At 44.2% G+C, this 18757-nt stretch overlaps 1 protein-coding gene across 1 annotated transcript in view; it reads left to right on the forward strand.

Annotated features, from left to right (window-relative positions):
• The window catches only part of SERGEF (secretion regulating guanine nucleotide exchange factor), a 183567-nt gene that overhangs the window by 108806 nt on the left and 56004 nt on the right, over positions 1–18757 (forward strand). The window contains 1 exon segment of the mRNA XM_036426236.2: positions 10624–10660. Coding sequence (XP_036282129.1) covers positions 10624–10660 — 37 coding nt within the window.

An 18757-nucleotide genomic window follows, 5' to 3' on the forward strand; every position in this document is an offset into this window, starting at 1 on the left:
CAAGTGCAGGCTTCCTGCCCAAGGTCAGATGACCTAACAAATGTCAGATTTTGGACCAGATTCAATGACTTTTACATTTGTATACAGCTGTGTGATCGATCACCCAAATTAGGCACTCCAGCAAACCTCCCTCATGCCTCTTCTTTAATATACCCACCTAAAGATAGCCACTATTCTACACTCTCCCTTAGATTAGTTGTGCTTATTTAAAAATTTTAGCTTATTTTGAGATAACTTCAAATTTCTAGAAGAGGTACAGCAATAATATGAACTCTTCAAATCCTTCACTCACATATTAACATTTTGTCACATTTGTTAACTCTCTTTTCTGAAAATGTAACATAGATAGAATGTTGTTATTTAATCTACAGAGCATCTTCATATTTCTCCAGTTGTCTCAATGATCCAGATGCCAGTCCAGGAACATCTATTACCTTTAGTTGTCATCTCTGTGCTTCCTTTCATCTGGAATAGCTTTAAAAAATCTTATATGACATTGACTTTTTTTTTTTTTTCAGAGAACAGAACAGTTGTTTTGTATAATGACCCTCAATTTGGTTTTATCTGATTTTTTCTCACGATTAGATTTCACTTCGGCACTTTTGGCAGGAATAGGAAATAAGTGAGGTTGTGTCTTTAATGTATTGAATGAACAGGCACCTCATGTCAGTTTATCCCATTAATAGTGATGCTAATTTAGATCACTTGGATAAGATGATGTTGCCTCCCTCCTAAGTTGCATTTCTCCTTTGTTATTAAGAAGTAATCTCTTACCCTTTAAAACAGCATGGAGGGGCCTGGAGAGTATCATGCTAAGTGAAATAAGTCAGTCAGAGAAAGACAAGTATCACATGATCGCACTCATGTAGAATCTAAATAAACTGATGAACGGAGTGGATCCAGATACATGGAAGCATGGGACAGTATGTGGAATCTCAGAGGAAAGGTGGAGGAGGGTGGGTGGAGGGAGGTAATCAACCAAAGACTTTGGATGCATATATGCATAACCCGTGTGGACACAGACAATAGGATGCTGAAGGATGGGGGGGACAGGGATAGGTTAGAGGGGGTCAATGGGGGAGGAAGGGGGTATACTTTCAACAATAAAGAATTATTTTTAAAAAATTAAAAAAACTATAATATTTTAAGCTTTATACATATTTCTATTTATAACATTCAAAGTTACATATTAATAAATATGTAAATAAATACATAATTAATATAAAAAGTAATCTGTGAAGAGATACTTTGAGACTATGTAAATACATTGTTCCTCTTCAGATTTTTGCCCAGTCATTCTACCATCCATTAATAATTCTTCCCTGAATTAGCTATTACTATTGCAAAATTATTTTCTTCTTTTACATTTATTATTCTTGACATCATACTATAAGGAAGAGCTTTTCCTGCTCCCCTATTTTTTTAAAAATATATTTTATTGATTTAAAAAAATATATATTTTATTGATTTTATACAGAGAGGAAGGGAGAGAGATAGAGAGTTAGAAACATCGATGAGAGAGAGTCATCGATCAGCTGCCTCTTGCACATTGGGGATATGCCCGCAACCAAGGTACATGCCCTTGACCAGAATCGAACCCGGGACCCTTCAGTCCCCAAGCCGACGCTCTATCCATTGAGCCAAACCGGTCCTGGCTATTTTATTGATTTTTTACAGAGAGGAAGGGAGAGAGAGCTAGAGAGCTAGGAACATTGATGAGAGAGAAACATCGACCAGCTGCCTCTTGCACACCCCCTACCCGGGATGTGCCCGCAACCAATGTACATGCCCTTGACCGGAATCGAACCTGGGACCTTTCAGTCCGCAGACCGACGCTCTACCACTGAGCCAAACTGGCTTCGGCTCCCCTTTTTATTATTCAGTGTGTACTCATGAATTTTTATTTTATTCATTGAGTTATAATCTGCTTTCATTATTCATTTTGATGCTCAAATTCTTCCTGATTTAGCCACTGGGAGACCCTTCAAGCTGGTTCCTATATCCTTTTGACATGTCCTTGTAATTCTTTGATCATCTCCATATTTCCTGGCACAAATAGGTGTTTCAGATTCAAATTGTTCTCCCCTCTTCCCAGCCCTAGAACCAGCCATTTCTCTAAATTCCTCTTAGTTGAATAGTATTCAAAAGCTAAGATCATGCACCAAGTGAACTCATGGCTTCTGTGGTGTTACTTCTTTTAGGAACTTCATATTGGTATAATTGTGTGTATGTGTGTGTGTGTGTGTGTGTGTGTGTGTGTGTGTGTAAAACTGTGAGTTCATACTGATACCTCTATTTCTGATTCAGTGTCCACAGGGTTCCTTTTGCCATTCCTCATTTTGTGTTTCCTTCATCTACATTGAAAACTCTGGCTCCCAACAACATTAATATATTTCCTCATTTGCTCATTCCTACCATACCTATTAAATACTTTTAAAATTGATACATGCATGCTACTATGATTTTTAAAAATCCACTAAGTAGAGTTACGGTAAATATTTTTTTTGCAGCTTTTTATTTTTAAATAGAAGTTTTTAGTTACAGTACTATGTTTCAAAGTTAATAGATTGCCTGGCTGGTGTGGCTAAGTGGTTGAGCATCAACCTAGGAACCAGGAGGTCACAGTTCAGTTCCTGGTCAGGGCACATGATTGGAGTGTAAGCTCGATCCCCAGTAGGGGGCATGCAGGAGACAGCTGATCAATGATTCTATCTCATCATTGATCTTTCTCTCCCTCTCTCCCTTTTCCTTCCTCTCTCTGAAATCAATCAAAACATATTTTTAAAAAGTTACCACAATTTGTTCCTTTTGCCCCTTCAGAATATAAGTAGAAGCATAAAATATTTACTCTTTTGTACATGATTTATTTTACCATTGAAGATATATCTGTGCTGTGACTAGCTGCTGTAGTTTTTTCTTTCCCATTATTACAAAGTTTTCTGAACACACCACCCTTTACTTTATCCATTCTACTGAGGATGAATATTGGATAATTTTATTTTTTTAAAATTATAAATAAAGCTTCTATGAACATGCTTGTACATGTATTTTAATGGAAATAAGTAGTAATTTATTTTGGGTACTTAGGTTGAGAAGAGGGGAGAGGAGGGAGGAGAGAAGGAGGGAGGGAGGGAGGGAGGGAGGGAAGGAGGGAGGGGGAGAGAGAGAGAGAGAGAGAGAGAGAGAGAGAGAGAGAGAGAAGAAATGAATTAACAGGATGGAGACAGAGTAGGAAGAAGGGAGAGCCAGAGATCTGCCAGTCACTTGAGAGTTGGGGCCTTACTACCAGGCACTCTGGTACCAGTATCAGAAGAGGGAGGCAGCATGTGTAGTGTTGAGCTCACAGGCTTTGGATCAAGGCCAGCCTGGATGTACAGCCCTGAGTGACCTGGGGCCAGTGCTTTAACTCCTTGGAGTAGGGAGATGGAGTGCCACTTCTCACAGCAGCTGAGGCTGTGTGTGTAAAGTTCAGTTCTATCCTGTCACATGCTTGGCATCCAGGCACTTCCCAAATTTTAGCTCTCTTCCCCCCCACCCCAACCTCTCTATTTGAGAAGGTGTTACCTAGTTTAAGCCTGAAAAAAAAGAATTGGCTTTACAGAGGAAATGAGTTCTTCCCCCAGGACTTTGAGGTGGAGGACAGATGGAGCCACTGGGCCTGGAGCGCGCCCTCACGCGCTCGCTCTCTCTCTCTCTCTCTCTCTCTCTCTCTCTCTCTCTCTCTCTCTTCTCTCTCTCTCTCTCTCTCTCTCTCTCTCTCTCTCTCTCTCTCTCTCTCTCTCTCTCTCTCGTCTCCTTTGGCATCTAGGCTTCAGTAAAAAATTCAAGCCTCACACTTAGCGATAAAGATGTGTTTCTAAAGCGAGATGCTTCCAGAAGTAAGCAGCTGTGCTACTTCTCTGCCATCACCATGGGCTATTTGGCACTCTTTGAGCCATGGGCAAAATACAGTTGGCTAGCAGGGTTGCATTTTGCCTGTGAAACATGCCCAACCTCCCACCCTGCTTTTCTAACAGGTTTAGACATTCTGATTGTCTCCCCAGAGCTCTACACCCATGGCAACTGGGTTCGGGCAGAGTTCTAGCAAAGGCTGCACAGAGGCTCCCATTTCCTTCCCTGTGAACCCCACCGGAGGGTGCAGGGTGCGTTTCCGGAGCTGTTCCTAGCATGCTTTTCCGCTTCTCCTTCCTGAGGGCCGTGCTTGCCTAGAGCACTCTCCGTGAAGGGGGAGCTTAGGGTTGGAATCCCTCCTCGGATTCCAGGGGAACGGCCATCCCACCCCCTGTGTCACGTGCCTCCTCACTGGCGCCTCGTTGCCATAGCATCCGTGGGCTGGGCACTTTGGCACCTGCAGGAACCAATCAACAGGCCCTGCAGGCCTCGCACGCATCCCAGGATGGTCCCTGGGCTGTCACTAGCTGCTCATTAGGAGATCTGGTTGGTCCCTGGCTGTGCTGCTTCTCCTCGGCATCTCAGTGCTTCTTCCCCTGGGTCCCATTTGTACCCCACCAGTCTGTTTTCCCCGCCTTGATTCCCCATGCTCAGCTGAAAAAATCCGGTGGAGGTCCCCGCGAGGTGATAGCTTCCACAGGGAGGGCAGAGGACAAAGCCTTGTTGCCATTTTACATCCCTACCCCTTCACGTCCCCCTCCTCCCCTACACACACACACACACACACACACACACACACACACACACACAGCCCCGGCGCAGTCTCTTGATGGTCTAGGGAGGACACTTTGTTGTTTGGGCCTTGTAAATCTAGGACTCTTCCCCTTTAGATCCCTGATCATTGACACAGGGTTCCAGGATGTAGGAGACTGGGTGAGCAGTGTATTTCCATCCTGTATACAAGCAAGAAAGGTTAAAACAGTTGAGAGGACAGAAAAGGTTGAATCAGAATGATCACAGAATCCTGCATCTCTGCTATCTGTAAGACACCGGGAGAGCTACCTTATCTCCCTAAACCCCAGTCACCTCATTTGTAAAGCAGCTGTAGCAAAAGAGTCCCTCTCTTAGGTTTGGTATGTGTTTAAAGGAGATAAACAGGCAAAGCAGTTAGCCAGGTGCCTGGCCACAAGCACTCAAAAGGGCCAGTCAGCTGTTTTTAGAAATGCTTCAAGCGTACTACTGAGAACGAAAGTGCTCACATTCAACGTCCTGCAAATGTTTTCATGTTAATCTAATTTTTGCTTATTCATTTAACTCTTTGATGTGTTCAGCATATATTCCCTGCCAGTTGGTTCTTGCCCCTGCTCATCCCCATGCAGCTGCAGTGAGGGGGATCCAGCCCACAGGAGATCCCTTAGCAACTCCTCTCCTCAGGAGTCTACCCTGCCAGGAGGGTTGTTGGGAGATCTAATCCCTGTGGTCTCTGCGGGGCTTGGGAATTGTTTTCTGCTGCTCTACCTCCTCAGGCTGAGATGCCTGAACAGAGAAGATCCCTCTAGCATATGAGCAGCACTGAGTCAGACAGTTTTCCACAGCCACCTTTGTCCCACTCTTCATCCTTGGGGAGGCGTGCCCACTTCTCTTAAAGGCCCCATCCAGCAAACCAGAACCTACTTCCTCTATAGTGAGACTCTGCCTCCCAGGACTGACCTCTGTGGCTGGTTTACTGTGCATTCCTGGAACAGCTACTGTGCTATTGATGCTCCTGTCATCTCTATACTATTCTTGTAGTGCCCTTCCCTTCCTGCCCTCTGTGCATTGCAGTGCCTGTCTTCACTCGGGCTAGCAGGGCCACATGACTACCAACACTTGTTTTGGGATCATCTAACTTCTCTGGGCCCGTTACCTTTTATTTCCTCCTCCCCTCCCACCATGCCTGCACTTGGGCAGTGTGGCAGGGACACTGCTGGGCAGACACTTTGCTGGATCTCTGGGAGACAGTGGTGCCTAACTCATGCTCGGGTCATGAGTAGATACCTCATGGGTAATAAGGGCTGCGAAGCATAATGCTGTGGGAATAGCCAGGCTGGAGCAGCTGGCTCTGCCTGGGGCAGTCAGGATCTGCTTTAAAAAAGGAGGTGATTTAAAAAAAATGTTTTTAAAATTAATTTCAGAGAGGAAGAGAGAGATAGAAACATCAATGATGAGAGACAATCATTGATCGGACACCTCCTGCATGCCCCACACTGGGGATCGAGCCTGCAACCGAGGCATGTGCCATGACTGGGAATTGATCCTTGTCCTCCTGGTTCATAGATTGACACTCAACCACTGAGCTACACTGGCTAAGTAAGGAGGTGATATTTGAGCAACCTTGAAGGATTTGACAGTGGGAGAAAGAGAATTCCATTCAAAGAAAATAGCATGCATAAAAGCCTGAAACCCTCTAGTGTTCTTAGAGAAAATATAATGTGGTGTGAATGGAACTAAAGGAATATGTTATTTGGAATTGAGGGTTCATGGGTAGCAGAGGGAGGAAATGAGGACAGAGAGGTAAGTTGGAGCCTCCTCCTATGTAGTTTAGACTACCCTCCCAATGCTGGGAGCCTGTGCGGGGTTCTGTATAGGGCCATGACATGGTCAGACTTATATGTAAGAAAGTTGAGACTTCTGGCTGTGAGGAGAGGAGAGTATCTCACTTGTCCTCTAGCAATTCTGTGAGGCAGATGGGACAGATATTGTTATGTACTTGTTTACACCTGAGAAAACTGAGGCCCGAGGATACCTGGCTAACCATCTCAGGGCCAGGAAGTAGAGGACTGAGGATTCACCTGGCTTCCTATCTCCGAATCTCTTCTTCTGTCCACACTGCCATTGTTAACAGAGTCTTCTAGAAAGCTCCTGCAGCTGGGCAGTGGGTAGATGCTGACAGGAGCAATATGAAGCAAATGGTCATTGATACAACCTTGTTGGAGTGTGGTGTTGGGGTCTGTGGCCTGTGTGTTCAGTGCACCAATGCCCAGCCAGCAGGAAGCAGCCAGGGGCTTTGGGCTTCAAGCTCTACCCTGTTTCCCCGAAAATAAGACAGTGTCTTATATTAATTTTAGCTCCCAAAGATGCGCTAGATCTTATTTTCAGGGGATGTCTTATTTTTCCATGAAGAAGAATACGGTACACATTTATTGTTAAATGAAAATAAAGGAAATTTATTACCTGTATACGGTACGGTAGTATGGTAGTTGTCAACACAAACCAGACAAACTGTGAATCCTACAGTATCAAGAATTTACTCATTTATTCAATGACAATCATGTCATCATCTTCTGGAACATCATCATAACAATCCAATTCCTGAATTTCCTGGTGAATTTCTTGTGACTCCATTTCTTTCATAATCAGTGGACCAAATCTCTCATGTTTAGCCTAGGGGAGCCTTATTTTGGGAGGATGCCTTATATTCACTCAGAAGGAAACCTATAAGTAGGTCTTATTTTCGGAGGATGTCTTATTTTCGGGGAAACACGGTATGTGGCCGAGACAAAACCCACTCCTCACTCTCTCACTCATAATCCAGAGAAGCACCTGCTGCCTGATCATGGCATTGGGTGAAGCATCTGGTCCTCAAGGTTCAGTCCACAGCCCCAGGTTGAACCCTTGCAGTCAGAGGGGCAGACCCTTTCTCTGTCTGCATGTTGTGAAATGAAATAACTTTATTTTTCTATTCTTTCCTTTTCAAATTTTTATTTCAGAGAGGCTGGGAGAGGGAGAGAAAGATAGAAACATCAGCGGATGAGAGAGAATCACTGATCAGCTGCCTCCTGCATGCCCCACACTGAGGATCCAGCCCACAACCCAGGGATGTGCCCCTGCCAGAATCAAACCTCAATGTCCTGGTTCATATTTTTGAAAAGCAAAGGTAGTATGGTCTAGCACCACGGAACGGGAGCTTGGAGATTAGGCAGACCTGGGTTTCAGTTCTGCCACTGCCACTTAGCTGACTGTGAAAGTCATTTAATATGAGCTCAGTTTCTTATCTCCAAAATGAGCAAAGTCAGACCTACCTAAAAGGATTATTGTGATGATTAAGCTGTGGTAATGTTTATGAAGTACCTGGGCATAATGCCTGGCACATGAGTCCTCAGTATATGGTGGCTTTAATTGCTGCCATCATCACCATTACTGTTACCACCACTGTTAGAGAACATTTCAAAAATAGAGACTAGAAATTGCCCTTGTAATTTAGTTATTTTGTTCAAATATACCCTCCCTCACTCTCCCCCACCCCCGCAACAAAACATATCAGATTTTATAGCAGACAGGGTTTTGTTTTTTCCCCCCCCTCTGTAATGCATTGTACTTGTTTTAATAGATTATTTTCTGATTAGAAAAATAGTGTATAAAATTAGAAAGCATTAAAAAAGCAAAAAGAAAAACCATATTTGTAATGCCTGTCTCATCCCTAGTCTAGAGTCAATCACTGTCAAAATTTGATGTTTCTCCTTCCAGTCTTTTATGCATGCTTTATTATAAAGTTGCGATCGTATAGCATATTATAGTTTTTAGGTGATTTTTCAGTTCATAGGATATCATAACTATTTTCCTTCATTGTAAGCATCATTTTCTAAGTCTGTATAATAGTCTATCAGATGGCTCTATCATAATTTACATAAGCATTCTTCTAATGTTAACTAAGTTTTCCCCATCTTTCAATCTAAACATTTTTCTCTGGTGGAACCTAGGGAACCAGCCTCCGTATAACCAGGAAGCATACAATGAACTTGTGCTATGTGTACGACACATGGTGGGGCCTTTTAGAGAAATTGTTTCCGGAGCCTGTCCCAAAGGACCTCAGAGCCTAGACAATCTGGGAATCTCTACTGGGATAAAATATACAGGTGCTTCTTTACTGTCAGGGAGTCCACCCAGGTGTGGGCACCCCGCTCCCCTATAGAAGCTGAGGTCTGGGAAGCACAGTATTTATAAGGAAAAAACTTCAGACACCCTGCTGTCCATTCTCACCCACCAATGTGTTGTTTGGCCTTCAGTGCTCAAATGCCTTTTGAATCTGTTACTGTTAGGGGCCTACGTGGATTACTTCCGAATGGTTTTCACTGGGAAAGAGTGAGCAGTTATAGCATCAGGGAAGGAACTGGTGTGAGAATCAGAATGGTTCTAGTCTTAGTTTTAAAAAAATTGATTTCAGAGAGGAAGGGAGAGTGAGAGAGAGATAGAAACATCAGTGATGACAGAGAATCATTGATTAGCTGCCTCCTACACACCCCGATTGGGGGATTGTACCTACACACCCCGATTGGGGGATTGTACCTACACACCCCGATTGGGGGATTGTGCCCAATCAGGAATCTAACTATGAACTCCTGATTCATAGGTTGATGCTCAACTGCTGAACCATGTCGGCCAGGCTTTAGCCTTAGTTTTGACACACACTGGCTCTGGCACCCAAGACAAGTTCTGTCCTCTTCCCAAGCCTCAGTTTTTAATTTGTAATGTTGAAACATTGGACTGGAAGGTCTCCAGGGGTCTCCCCTCATTGACATTTTGTGAGTACTTGGAGACTCCCTCTTGCCAGGAGCTGGAGTGAGCATCCTGATAAAGGTCACAGGATGCTTCTCCAGAGTGCTGAGTTCCTTTTAATTAGTACCCAGAGAACTGTTTCTGCTTTTGTATTCTCAATCACTTCCTCCTCGTAGCAGTTGGGATGTGCAGAGACTAAAAGGCAAGAAGGGCCTCTGGCTGGATGGACATTGGATTCAGAACCCCAAATGATTGTCCTTTGTATATTAGGTATTTGTTCTTTTACTTTTTTTATTCTTTTATTCTCCTACTTAGCAGATGTTAGCTGAGTCTGTGGCCTTGTACAATTCAACTGTGCAATACAGAGGTGAATAAGACTTTTTGTCCTGTTCCCAAGACAAAGACAGTCTAGTGAGGAGACAGATAAAACACAAAAGGCCACAAGGTAATTGCCACAATGGGGGTACATATAAGTTGTTCAATGAAAGGAGTGCTTGAGTCTGCCTAGAAGCAAGTGTAAAGGACGGTTTGCTGTTTTAAAGGATGAGTGGAAGTTTTCTAGGCAGTGAGGAGAGATAATTCCAAGCAGAGGAACAGCATATGCAAAGGCCCAGAAGTATGATGAACACATCCAGAGAACTACAGATGTTTGTGTGACTGGAAGGTGAAAGGAGAGTGAGCAAATGGGAAAAGTCAAACATTTGTCCTTAGATACTAGTAAGTCTGTTTCCACCAAACTCTCTGTTCATTCTCTTCATCCAGATGAGAGTGATGGTCTTTTTCAGTTCACTTTTCAAAAACTGTCATTTGTATTGCCTTATATTTCTATTTTTCTGGTAATATGTGCTCAGTATAGTTTGAAAAAGTACAAAGACACACAAAGTAGAAAGGATTTTTTAAAGATTACTCATGGTTCACTGCCTATATATACCAATATATATATATATATATATATATATATATATATATATATTTAACATCTTGTGCATTTCATTCAATTTTTATCACTTTTTCTTTTTATGTAATTGTATGTTGTAATTATAATCAACTTTTGTATATGGTGCTGCTTTCTATTTCCTAAAATTTGCCAAAAATAGATGTTAGTGTTATTAAAAACTAACTGATCATATAATATACAGGCTAAAATACTGATACATTTTCTTTCTTTAGTATAATTTATTTCCTTTTCTTTCACAGATCTCCTGTGGCTCAGAACATAATCTGGCAGTGATTGGTAAGTAGCTAAAATACTAGTAGCTGTTTATTTTGAAACTCACGTGGCAAAATTGGAGAAAACTCTTGATTAACCAGAGGCTAGGGTGTGTGTGGTGTGTGTGTGTGTGTGTGTGTGTGTGTGTGTGTGTGTGTGTTGGGGAGATTCTGAGAAATGGTAGCCTTTGGTTGACCAAAGCTTTTCTAGAACCTCCTTTTCTTCAAATTTCAATCCACATATTTAAGCATCTTTTTAAGCTTCCCGCTGGTCTTTTTACATGAAGAAGTGGCATTTGAGGATATGAAAGATCTTGAAGGATGTTAAAGACACAAAAGGGGAAGAGGGTTGAGCTGCTACTCCTTCCTTGAAGATAATCCCTTCTGCCAAGTTTGTTTCTCTTGGTTGGCTCTTTTGTTGGAAATATGGGGCTTTGTTCACCCAGTGCCTTGTATTTTGTGATGCTTGGAGCCCCGTTGAAGCCTCTGATTAATTAAGGCTTCTTCTTAGTTGACTCTGGATAACCAGGGCCTATGTAGTTCCTTCAAGGAGCCTTGTTACTTCCACAGGTAGACTGTCTTCTTCTCACGGTGCATTAGAGAGACAGCAATGCGGGGCATGCCTTCCCAAGTTCAGCTGGATTGTCACTTATTAGCTGTGTGAACTGGACAAGTGGGTACTTAACCCTTCAATGCCTCATTTTCTTCATCTTTAAAATGGGGAGGGCAGCAGTGCTTTCCTCAGAGGGTTGTTGAGGAGGGTGTTAATACATGGAAATGATGTGGAACAGTACCTAGCTCCTAGTAAAGGTTTTAGAAATGCTGTTTGTTATTACAGAAATCATTTATTCATATAATTGCCCTCCTGTGGGCTCTTATTCCCCATCTGTAAAATGGAGGGGTTAAAATAGGAAATCAAGATTCCCTCCGGCTCTGATATTCTTTTTAATAATTTTTATTCATTTCAGAGAGGAAGGGATGGGAGAAAGAGAGAGAAATATCAATGATGAGAGAGAACTATTGATCAGCTGCCTCCTGCATGCCCCCTATTGGGGATCAAGCCCACCACCGGGCATGTGCCCTGACTGCAATTCAACTGTGACTTCCTGGTTCATAGGTCAATGCTAAACCATTGAGCCACACCGACTGGACCAGCTCTGATATTTCAGGATTCTATTACAACCTTCTCACTGCCCCGCATTGAGAAGGTTGTAATAGAATCCTAAATCTGTGCTGTGCTTCTTCTCCCTCCCAGCCTCTGACTCTGAGTTTCTGAGGGCAAGGCCCCTTCGTTTTCCTTTTGCTTCCTGCCTGTTTGTGGCATCCAGAGCAGTGCCTGGCACCCAGCAGAGACTTGAGCTCTCTTTTCTGAATTGAGCTAGACTGGCTCAGCCGCCTGGAGTGGCAGCAGTTTGAAGCACTCCTTGGCAGGCCTGAACGTGAGGTGCAAGGAGGCAGAACCAAGGACAGCAGAGAAAGCAGGCTGCCAGCCAGTAAAGAGGGTGGGGAGCAATAGGGCCTGGAGTCGGAGAAGGAGTGAGAAGACGAAGCAGCGAGCCTGCTTGCTTTGCAGCAACCGCAGAACTGCTCCAGCCTGGGTGTAATTAAAACAGGCTCATCAGAGAGTGGAGGAAGTGCCTAGGATGTTGCTGCCGCTGCTGTCATTGGTCTGGGAGAGGTTGGCCTCCTCTGAGACCACACAAACAAGAAGAGAGCAGGGAATCTAAACATGTGAAGGAACAAATTGAGGCGAAGGAGGGGGCTGGAGCTAGCAGGGCAGCAGCTGAGCTGAGAGGCAGTCTTGTGCTGTAGAAAGAGCATAAACTCTGCAGGCAGAGACAGCTTTGGTTCAAACCAGCTCCATCTCTGTGTGAGCCACCAGTTTTCTCTACTCTATGTCCTGGGGACGATTCCAACCTTGTAGGATTGTTGTTGTGACAAGGAGGTGAGATAATGTATGTGAAATAGCTGGTAAGTAGGGGGTGCATAAGAAACACACACATACGTACCTATACATTTATAATTCTGTTTCTCATTTCTCTTGTTCACGTGTTAGTGTGACTGTTCTAGTGAAGTGATTCTTAGTTGGAAGAGAGAAATGACAGTGTTCTGGAAAGGTGTGTCCTATGTTACCCGAGTGAGGAGAACAGTGGGGAGAGGGCATGCGGGCAGACCTGTCATTTTGTCCCCAGTGCCTGGGCACTGGCTCACAGTGTGCAGAATGAATGGTTCCGGATCAGGAAAGGAGGGCCAGGTCACAGGGCTCGGTACATGGCTACATCCCTGCCTGCGAGTTGGGAGCCAAGGCACCCCAGCATGGGAGGAGCGGGCCCTCGGTAGGTGACCTGCAAGGTGCAAGCTGTGCACCGGAGGTGACCAGACGTGCCTGTTAGTCCTGGCAGGAGGCCAGCAGAAGGGAGACAAACTGGAGAAGAGTTTCTACAAAGCCTGATTCTCAAAGCCAGCACATCCCCTCAACCCTGTGCATTGCCACTTTGGACAGATTCCTCGCCTCCAGTCTCATTCCCAAGACACAGCCTCCCAGTGCCTGATGCTGGGTCCTACACGTTATAGACACACAGTAGACTATAACAGAATATGAAGAAGCCAAACCTTGCTCAGGGGTACAAGCAGCCCTAATATTTAATGAATGACATTGGAAGGGGAGGTGAAATAGAGACGGGTGAAGGACATATTTAAGGAACTACTCTATCTGAGAGGGGACACAACTCCACAAGTATATTAATTACATTTACTCTATAGAGTAGATGACTGAGACTTGGAGATTAGACAGGTTAACCAGGTTGCCCAAAGATCAGTAGTAGTAAAATGTAGAGTACCTGCCTGACTTCAGAAATGCTCTTTCAACTCTATCAGATCCTGAGGCCTGAGGCACTATGGGTAGTGCTGACAAAGAGTATGGACACTGGGTTTAAATTCTGGCTCCTCCACTTGCAAGCTGTGTAGCCCTGTATAAGTGGCTGAACCTGCCTGACACAAAAGTAAAGGCTCAATAAATGTTAGCTGATATAATAATGATAATGATAATAACTATTATTATTAAGACCTCAAGGGAGGAAGTAATTATAAAATGACTATAAGAAGGTCTGAGACTCAGGGTGGGAATCCCAGAAGCTAGAGAGGGAAGTGTCTGTCTCCCCCCACTCTCAGACGTCAGAAGCCAGGGCAGGGGCTCAGCATAGCTGCAGAATGGGTTTTCAAACTGGAGCCTGGGGACTCCCATCTAACGGATCTAGAATGACTACTAGCTCATCAGGATGCTGTGGAGCGGGGAGAGAGGAAATGCAGTCAGCTGTCCCAGACAGGGACTCAGACCTGCACGTCAAGCTGGAGGCAAGCTCCACAGCAGCCACATTTCAGGTTTCTTAGGGATCAGAGTAATTGTACTCTGCTACTTCCTCTGCTTCCAGGTTTATTCCCCTCCCCCTCGTTTATAATTTGCTTTGGTTCTTTCCTTAGTTTTCCAATGAAGCCTCTCTTGATATGTTCCGTTTGCTGCCAGACACCCCCACGGCTAGAAAGGATGGTTAGTTCTTGCTTTAGATGAACTGCTGGAGCTGGGCAAACTCCAGCGACAAGCAGGAAGGAGAGAGAGCGCCGAGGCCCCCGGCCATGGCTGGCCCAGACACTGTCTAGCTTTGTCCTTGTACAACCACTCTTCCTCACTGAGCCCTATTCCTCATCTCCGACATCACCATCACAGTACCCACCCCTAAAAGTTGTCTTTACAAAGGGCACAGGCATGTCCCATGTCCCACCAATGCCTGCCCAGCGCCTGCCACATAACAGGTGCTCGCTTGCCCGGCAGGTTCACTACTTTGCTGCCTTTCTTTCTTCCTTTCCACCCAGGATTTCCCCCACCTATGACAAAGCTGCTGGCTGGCTCCCCTTCATGGGCATAGACCGAGGGCAGCAGAGGTGAGATGAGGGCAGGTGGCCACCACTTGCTCAGAAGATCCCTGCCTGCCAGAGGCCGGCTCCCCAGGCCCGGGTCTGTCTTTGGGGCCCTCACCTCTGTGTCTGGCTGAATTGGCTCCAGCTGTTCTGCTTCCCCCGGGAGCAGCTTATTTTGGCTTGAATGGGCAATTTGTTTGCCTTCTCGCCTGATGTGCAGTTGTTCAGCCTTCCCTTCCTGCAGAGAAAAAAGAGCTGACTGCATTTTCTCTCTCCCCGCTCCACACAGACCATTGGAAAAGATTTTATTGGTGGCTTTTTCCTGGAGCACTCGGGCTCACCAGACAGGCATTGTTAAAGGGTTAGATATTTGGCAGAATACTATGGTGCTGTCACCGCCTCCTCCTCCTCCCCTTCCTCCAAGCAAAGCCAGTTCTTTTTTTTTTTTTTTATCAAATTGGAGCAATAATCTATGCAAGGATCCCCCCTCCCCATTTCACTGATGGGTTCCAATTGTTGAACCTTTGAATCTTTGTAATATGCGTGGCAGATGTCTGATCTTGGCTTGAAACCCTTGACAGTTTTGTACATGGATTTAATAGACAGAACTCTTTTTTTTTTTTCTTTTTTTTTTATCGGCTGCTCCTCTGAGAGATAATACCTGCAAACCCCAGGGCCTTGTAGAGAGCTTGGACATATGTACAAACTTATGTGGTCCTATGCACAGTGTGATGGACAAAATGTGTTATTATCCATTTAATTATAGCAACTTGGTGAGTTGGCACTACTGTCTACCCCATTTTCTGGATGAGAGCAGCTGGAGCTTCTGCTGAGCAGCTTTCCCCATGCAGGTCACAGGTGCTCAGGAGGAATCTGTGGGTCAGGTCTTTAACCCAAACCTCTAACTTTCAAGACGGAGGTCTACTACCTGATGCTGCCTTCCTACATACCAGTGATAGCCTCGCCTGCTTTCAAGGCCACCAGATAACCTGATTTCATCCATTCATTTCAATTGTCCGTTCTCCTTCGTGTCAGAAGTTCTTCTGTACATCCAGCCTGAATCGCTTCTGCTTCAGATTAAGCAGGGCTCTGTGTAACAACCAGATAAAATTGTGAAATCTATGGCATTGTTTTGGAAAATCATCCCCTTTAGGATTCTTCTTCCTCCCTCCATTGCCCTTTACTTCTTTTTAAAAGATGATTTACTTATATAGTTTAAAAATAATTAATACACGTGCATGATTCAAAACCTAAAAAGCATGGAAAGATTTGGAATGTACAACCTCTCTCTTCTGTATCGCTCATTGTCCAGTGTTTCTAAACCCTTCTATCACATGTGCACTAATGCTATTGTTAGTTTCCTGTGGATCCGTCTAGATTCTTTTTGCATATATAAGTAAATACTAAGATATATTTTTATCCCTCCTTTTCATAAATGGTAGTATACCATACACACTTTTTAGTGTCTGATATTTTTTCTCTCTCAACAGTTTATTTGGGAAATCTTTCTATCCTATATAACAAAGAGGTAATATGCAAATTGACTGTCACACCCTCTCATAAAGATGGCCGCCCCCAATTGGTCACAAGATGGCCACCACAAGATGGCTGGCAAGGGCCGGCAGTTGTGGGTAACCAGGCCAGCAGGGGAGAGCAGTTAGGGGTGAGTAGGCCTGCAGGGGAGGGAGAGCAGTTGGGGAGGACCAGGCCGGCAGGGGGAGGGCAGTTAGGAGTGACTGGGCATACAGGGGAAGGAGGGCAGTTGGGGGTTGGCCAGGCCTGCAGGGGAGGGCAACTGGGGGCAACCAGGGTGGCAGGGAAGGGCAGTAAGGGGTGACCAGGCTTGCAGGGGAAGGCAGTACAGGCAATCAGGCTGGCAGGGGAGTGCTTAGAGGGTGATCAGGCTGGCAGGCAGAAGTGGTTAGGAGCAATCAGGAAGGCAGGCAGGTAAGTGATTGGGAACTAGCAGTCCTGGATTGTGAGAGGGATCCCAGATTAGGGAGAGTGCAGGCTGGGCTGAGGGACACCCACCTCTCCAGTGTACAAATTTCGTGCACCAGGCTTCTAGTATCAGTATAAAAGCCATCCTAATTCATTATTATAGTTACATAATGTACCAGGGTACCTGTGTCCCATGATTTATTTAACTAGTGCCCTGTTGATTGGACATTTAGGCCATTTTCAATCTTTTGCTATAACAACTAATGATGTAGTGAATACTCCCATATATATTTTATTTCATGTGTGGCTGAGTATAGTGGTAGCAAAAATTCCTAGAAGTGAAGTTATCATATCAAAGACTAAGTGTATTTATTTTGCCAGATATTGCTAAATTGGCCTCCATAGGAATTATAGCACTTTTACTCCCACCAGCAGTGTATAGGAGTGCCTGTTTTGGATGTCTCCCTAACAGGGTATGCTAAGAAATATTGGGATTTTTGCCAGTTTGATAGATGACAAACTACTTAGGGTGGTTTTGTTTGTTTTACTTTTTAAATTGAAGTAAAGTGTACAAATCTTAAAGGCTCAGTTTGCTAAGTTTTTGCATGCATATATATATACCTTAAAAGCCACTATTCAGCACAAGACACAGGATGTGTCCAGCAGCCAGAAGGCCACCTCATACCCCTTCTTATCAATGCTCATTTCAGGGTTGACCACTCTCCTGACTTCTGTCTCCAGAGAGAAGTCTGCCTGTGCTTAATGCTCAAATTAATGGTGTCATACAGTGTGTTTTCTTTTATTTAACACACTGTGTCTGTAAGAATTATCCATTTTGTATGTAGCAACAGTCCTTTTTTACAGATCAGTCATATTCCACTGTATATATTTGCCACAACTCACCCATTCAGCTGTTGGTGGACATTTGGTTTGTTTCCAGTTTAGGATTGTGAATAAAATGGCTGTGAGCATTCTTATACATGCCTTTTGGTGAACACATACATGGATTCCTCCTGGGTGTGTAGCTAAAATTTCTGGGTCATAAGTATAGCATTAGTAAGTACTACTCGATAGTTTTCAAAAGTAGTAAACCAATTTGTACTCTCACCAGAAACATATGAGAGTTCCAATGGTGCCATAAACTTGCTGGATATTTTCAGTCTCACTAATTTAGGCCATTCTGCTGAGTGTGTAATCCTGGACAGTTTCTCTCTCTGAACCTTAGGATCCCACCTGAGAAATGTTTCTAAAGTTGGCTGTCACATCCACAAATGGTTGTGCATCTTAATAGACCATCACTGTCTACACTTGCCTTGCAGGCAGTAGATGCTTCACACGTTTATTAAACACTGCATGAATCTTACACTGTTTCCCTCAACCCTTCCCTTTAGCTTGCTAGCAGCTGATAATGTAGCATTCTGGATGCTGTGGAGGCATACAGTGAGCCGTTGTTACCTCATGGGGCTAGCATTAAATGGGAAAGAGCTACAAGTTAAGCTTGGCTCATAATATGCATGTAATAAATAAATAATGAATGAATGAATGAATGAATGAATGAATACAATGCTGAGAGTGGTAAGAATTAGGAGAAAGAGTGAAGAGGGAGGAATGATCAGTTTTGGAAATTCACATCAAAGAGATGGCTCCTGAGTGGAGGAAGGGTGCTGAGGGATATTAATCCAGTAAGTTTGTGCTTCTCAGTTTGAGACCAGAAAGATGCTGCCGATTTTTTGGCCCTCAGCACACTGGATGTCTGCTTGTCCTGACTAGGCATTGTGCCTCTAGAATCCCCATTAGACTTCTTGGCCCAGACTCTTCCCTGACTTAATTGCAACTACAAACCCAACCCAGGCCAGCCCCTCCCTTGTCCCATGGCAGTCAAGAGGTTAAATTTGATCATGAAACTCTACAGGGTAGCCCTAGTGTGGCATGTTGCAAATGTCACTAGCCTCATATGTGTGCACACTGATGGAAAGTACAGTCCCTGTTGTACAGAAGAGGAAACGGAATCTCAGAAAGGTTGCATGGTTTGCCCCAAGGAACCGAAGCCTTAGAGTTAGGAAGTCATGGATTCTGATTCCAGCTCTGCTGCTTAATGTCTGTGTGACTGTGGGCAAGGCTACTACCCTCTCTGAGCCTATGAATTTCTCATCTCTAAGGACTGAAATAATAATAACCTGTAAGTGCTCCTCATTGGAATGAATTGTGTGGTTTATGGAAAAGCTCTTGGCATAGAGTAGGTGCTCGGCAACTCTGTTTATGACTC

The sequence above is a fragment of the Pipistrellus kuhlii genome, unplaced genomic scaffold, assembly GCF_014108245.1.
Source record: "Pipistrellus kuhlii isolate mPipKuh1 unplaced genomic scaffold, mPipKuh1.p scaffold_m20_p_9, whole genome shotgun sequence".
NCBI classification, from domain to species: domain Eukaryota; kingdom Metazoa; phylum Chordata; class Mammalia; order Chiroptera; family Vespertilionidae; genus Pipistrellus; species Pipistrellus kuhlii.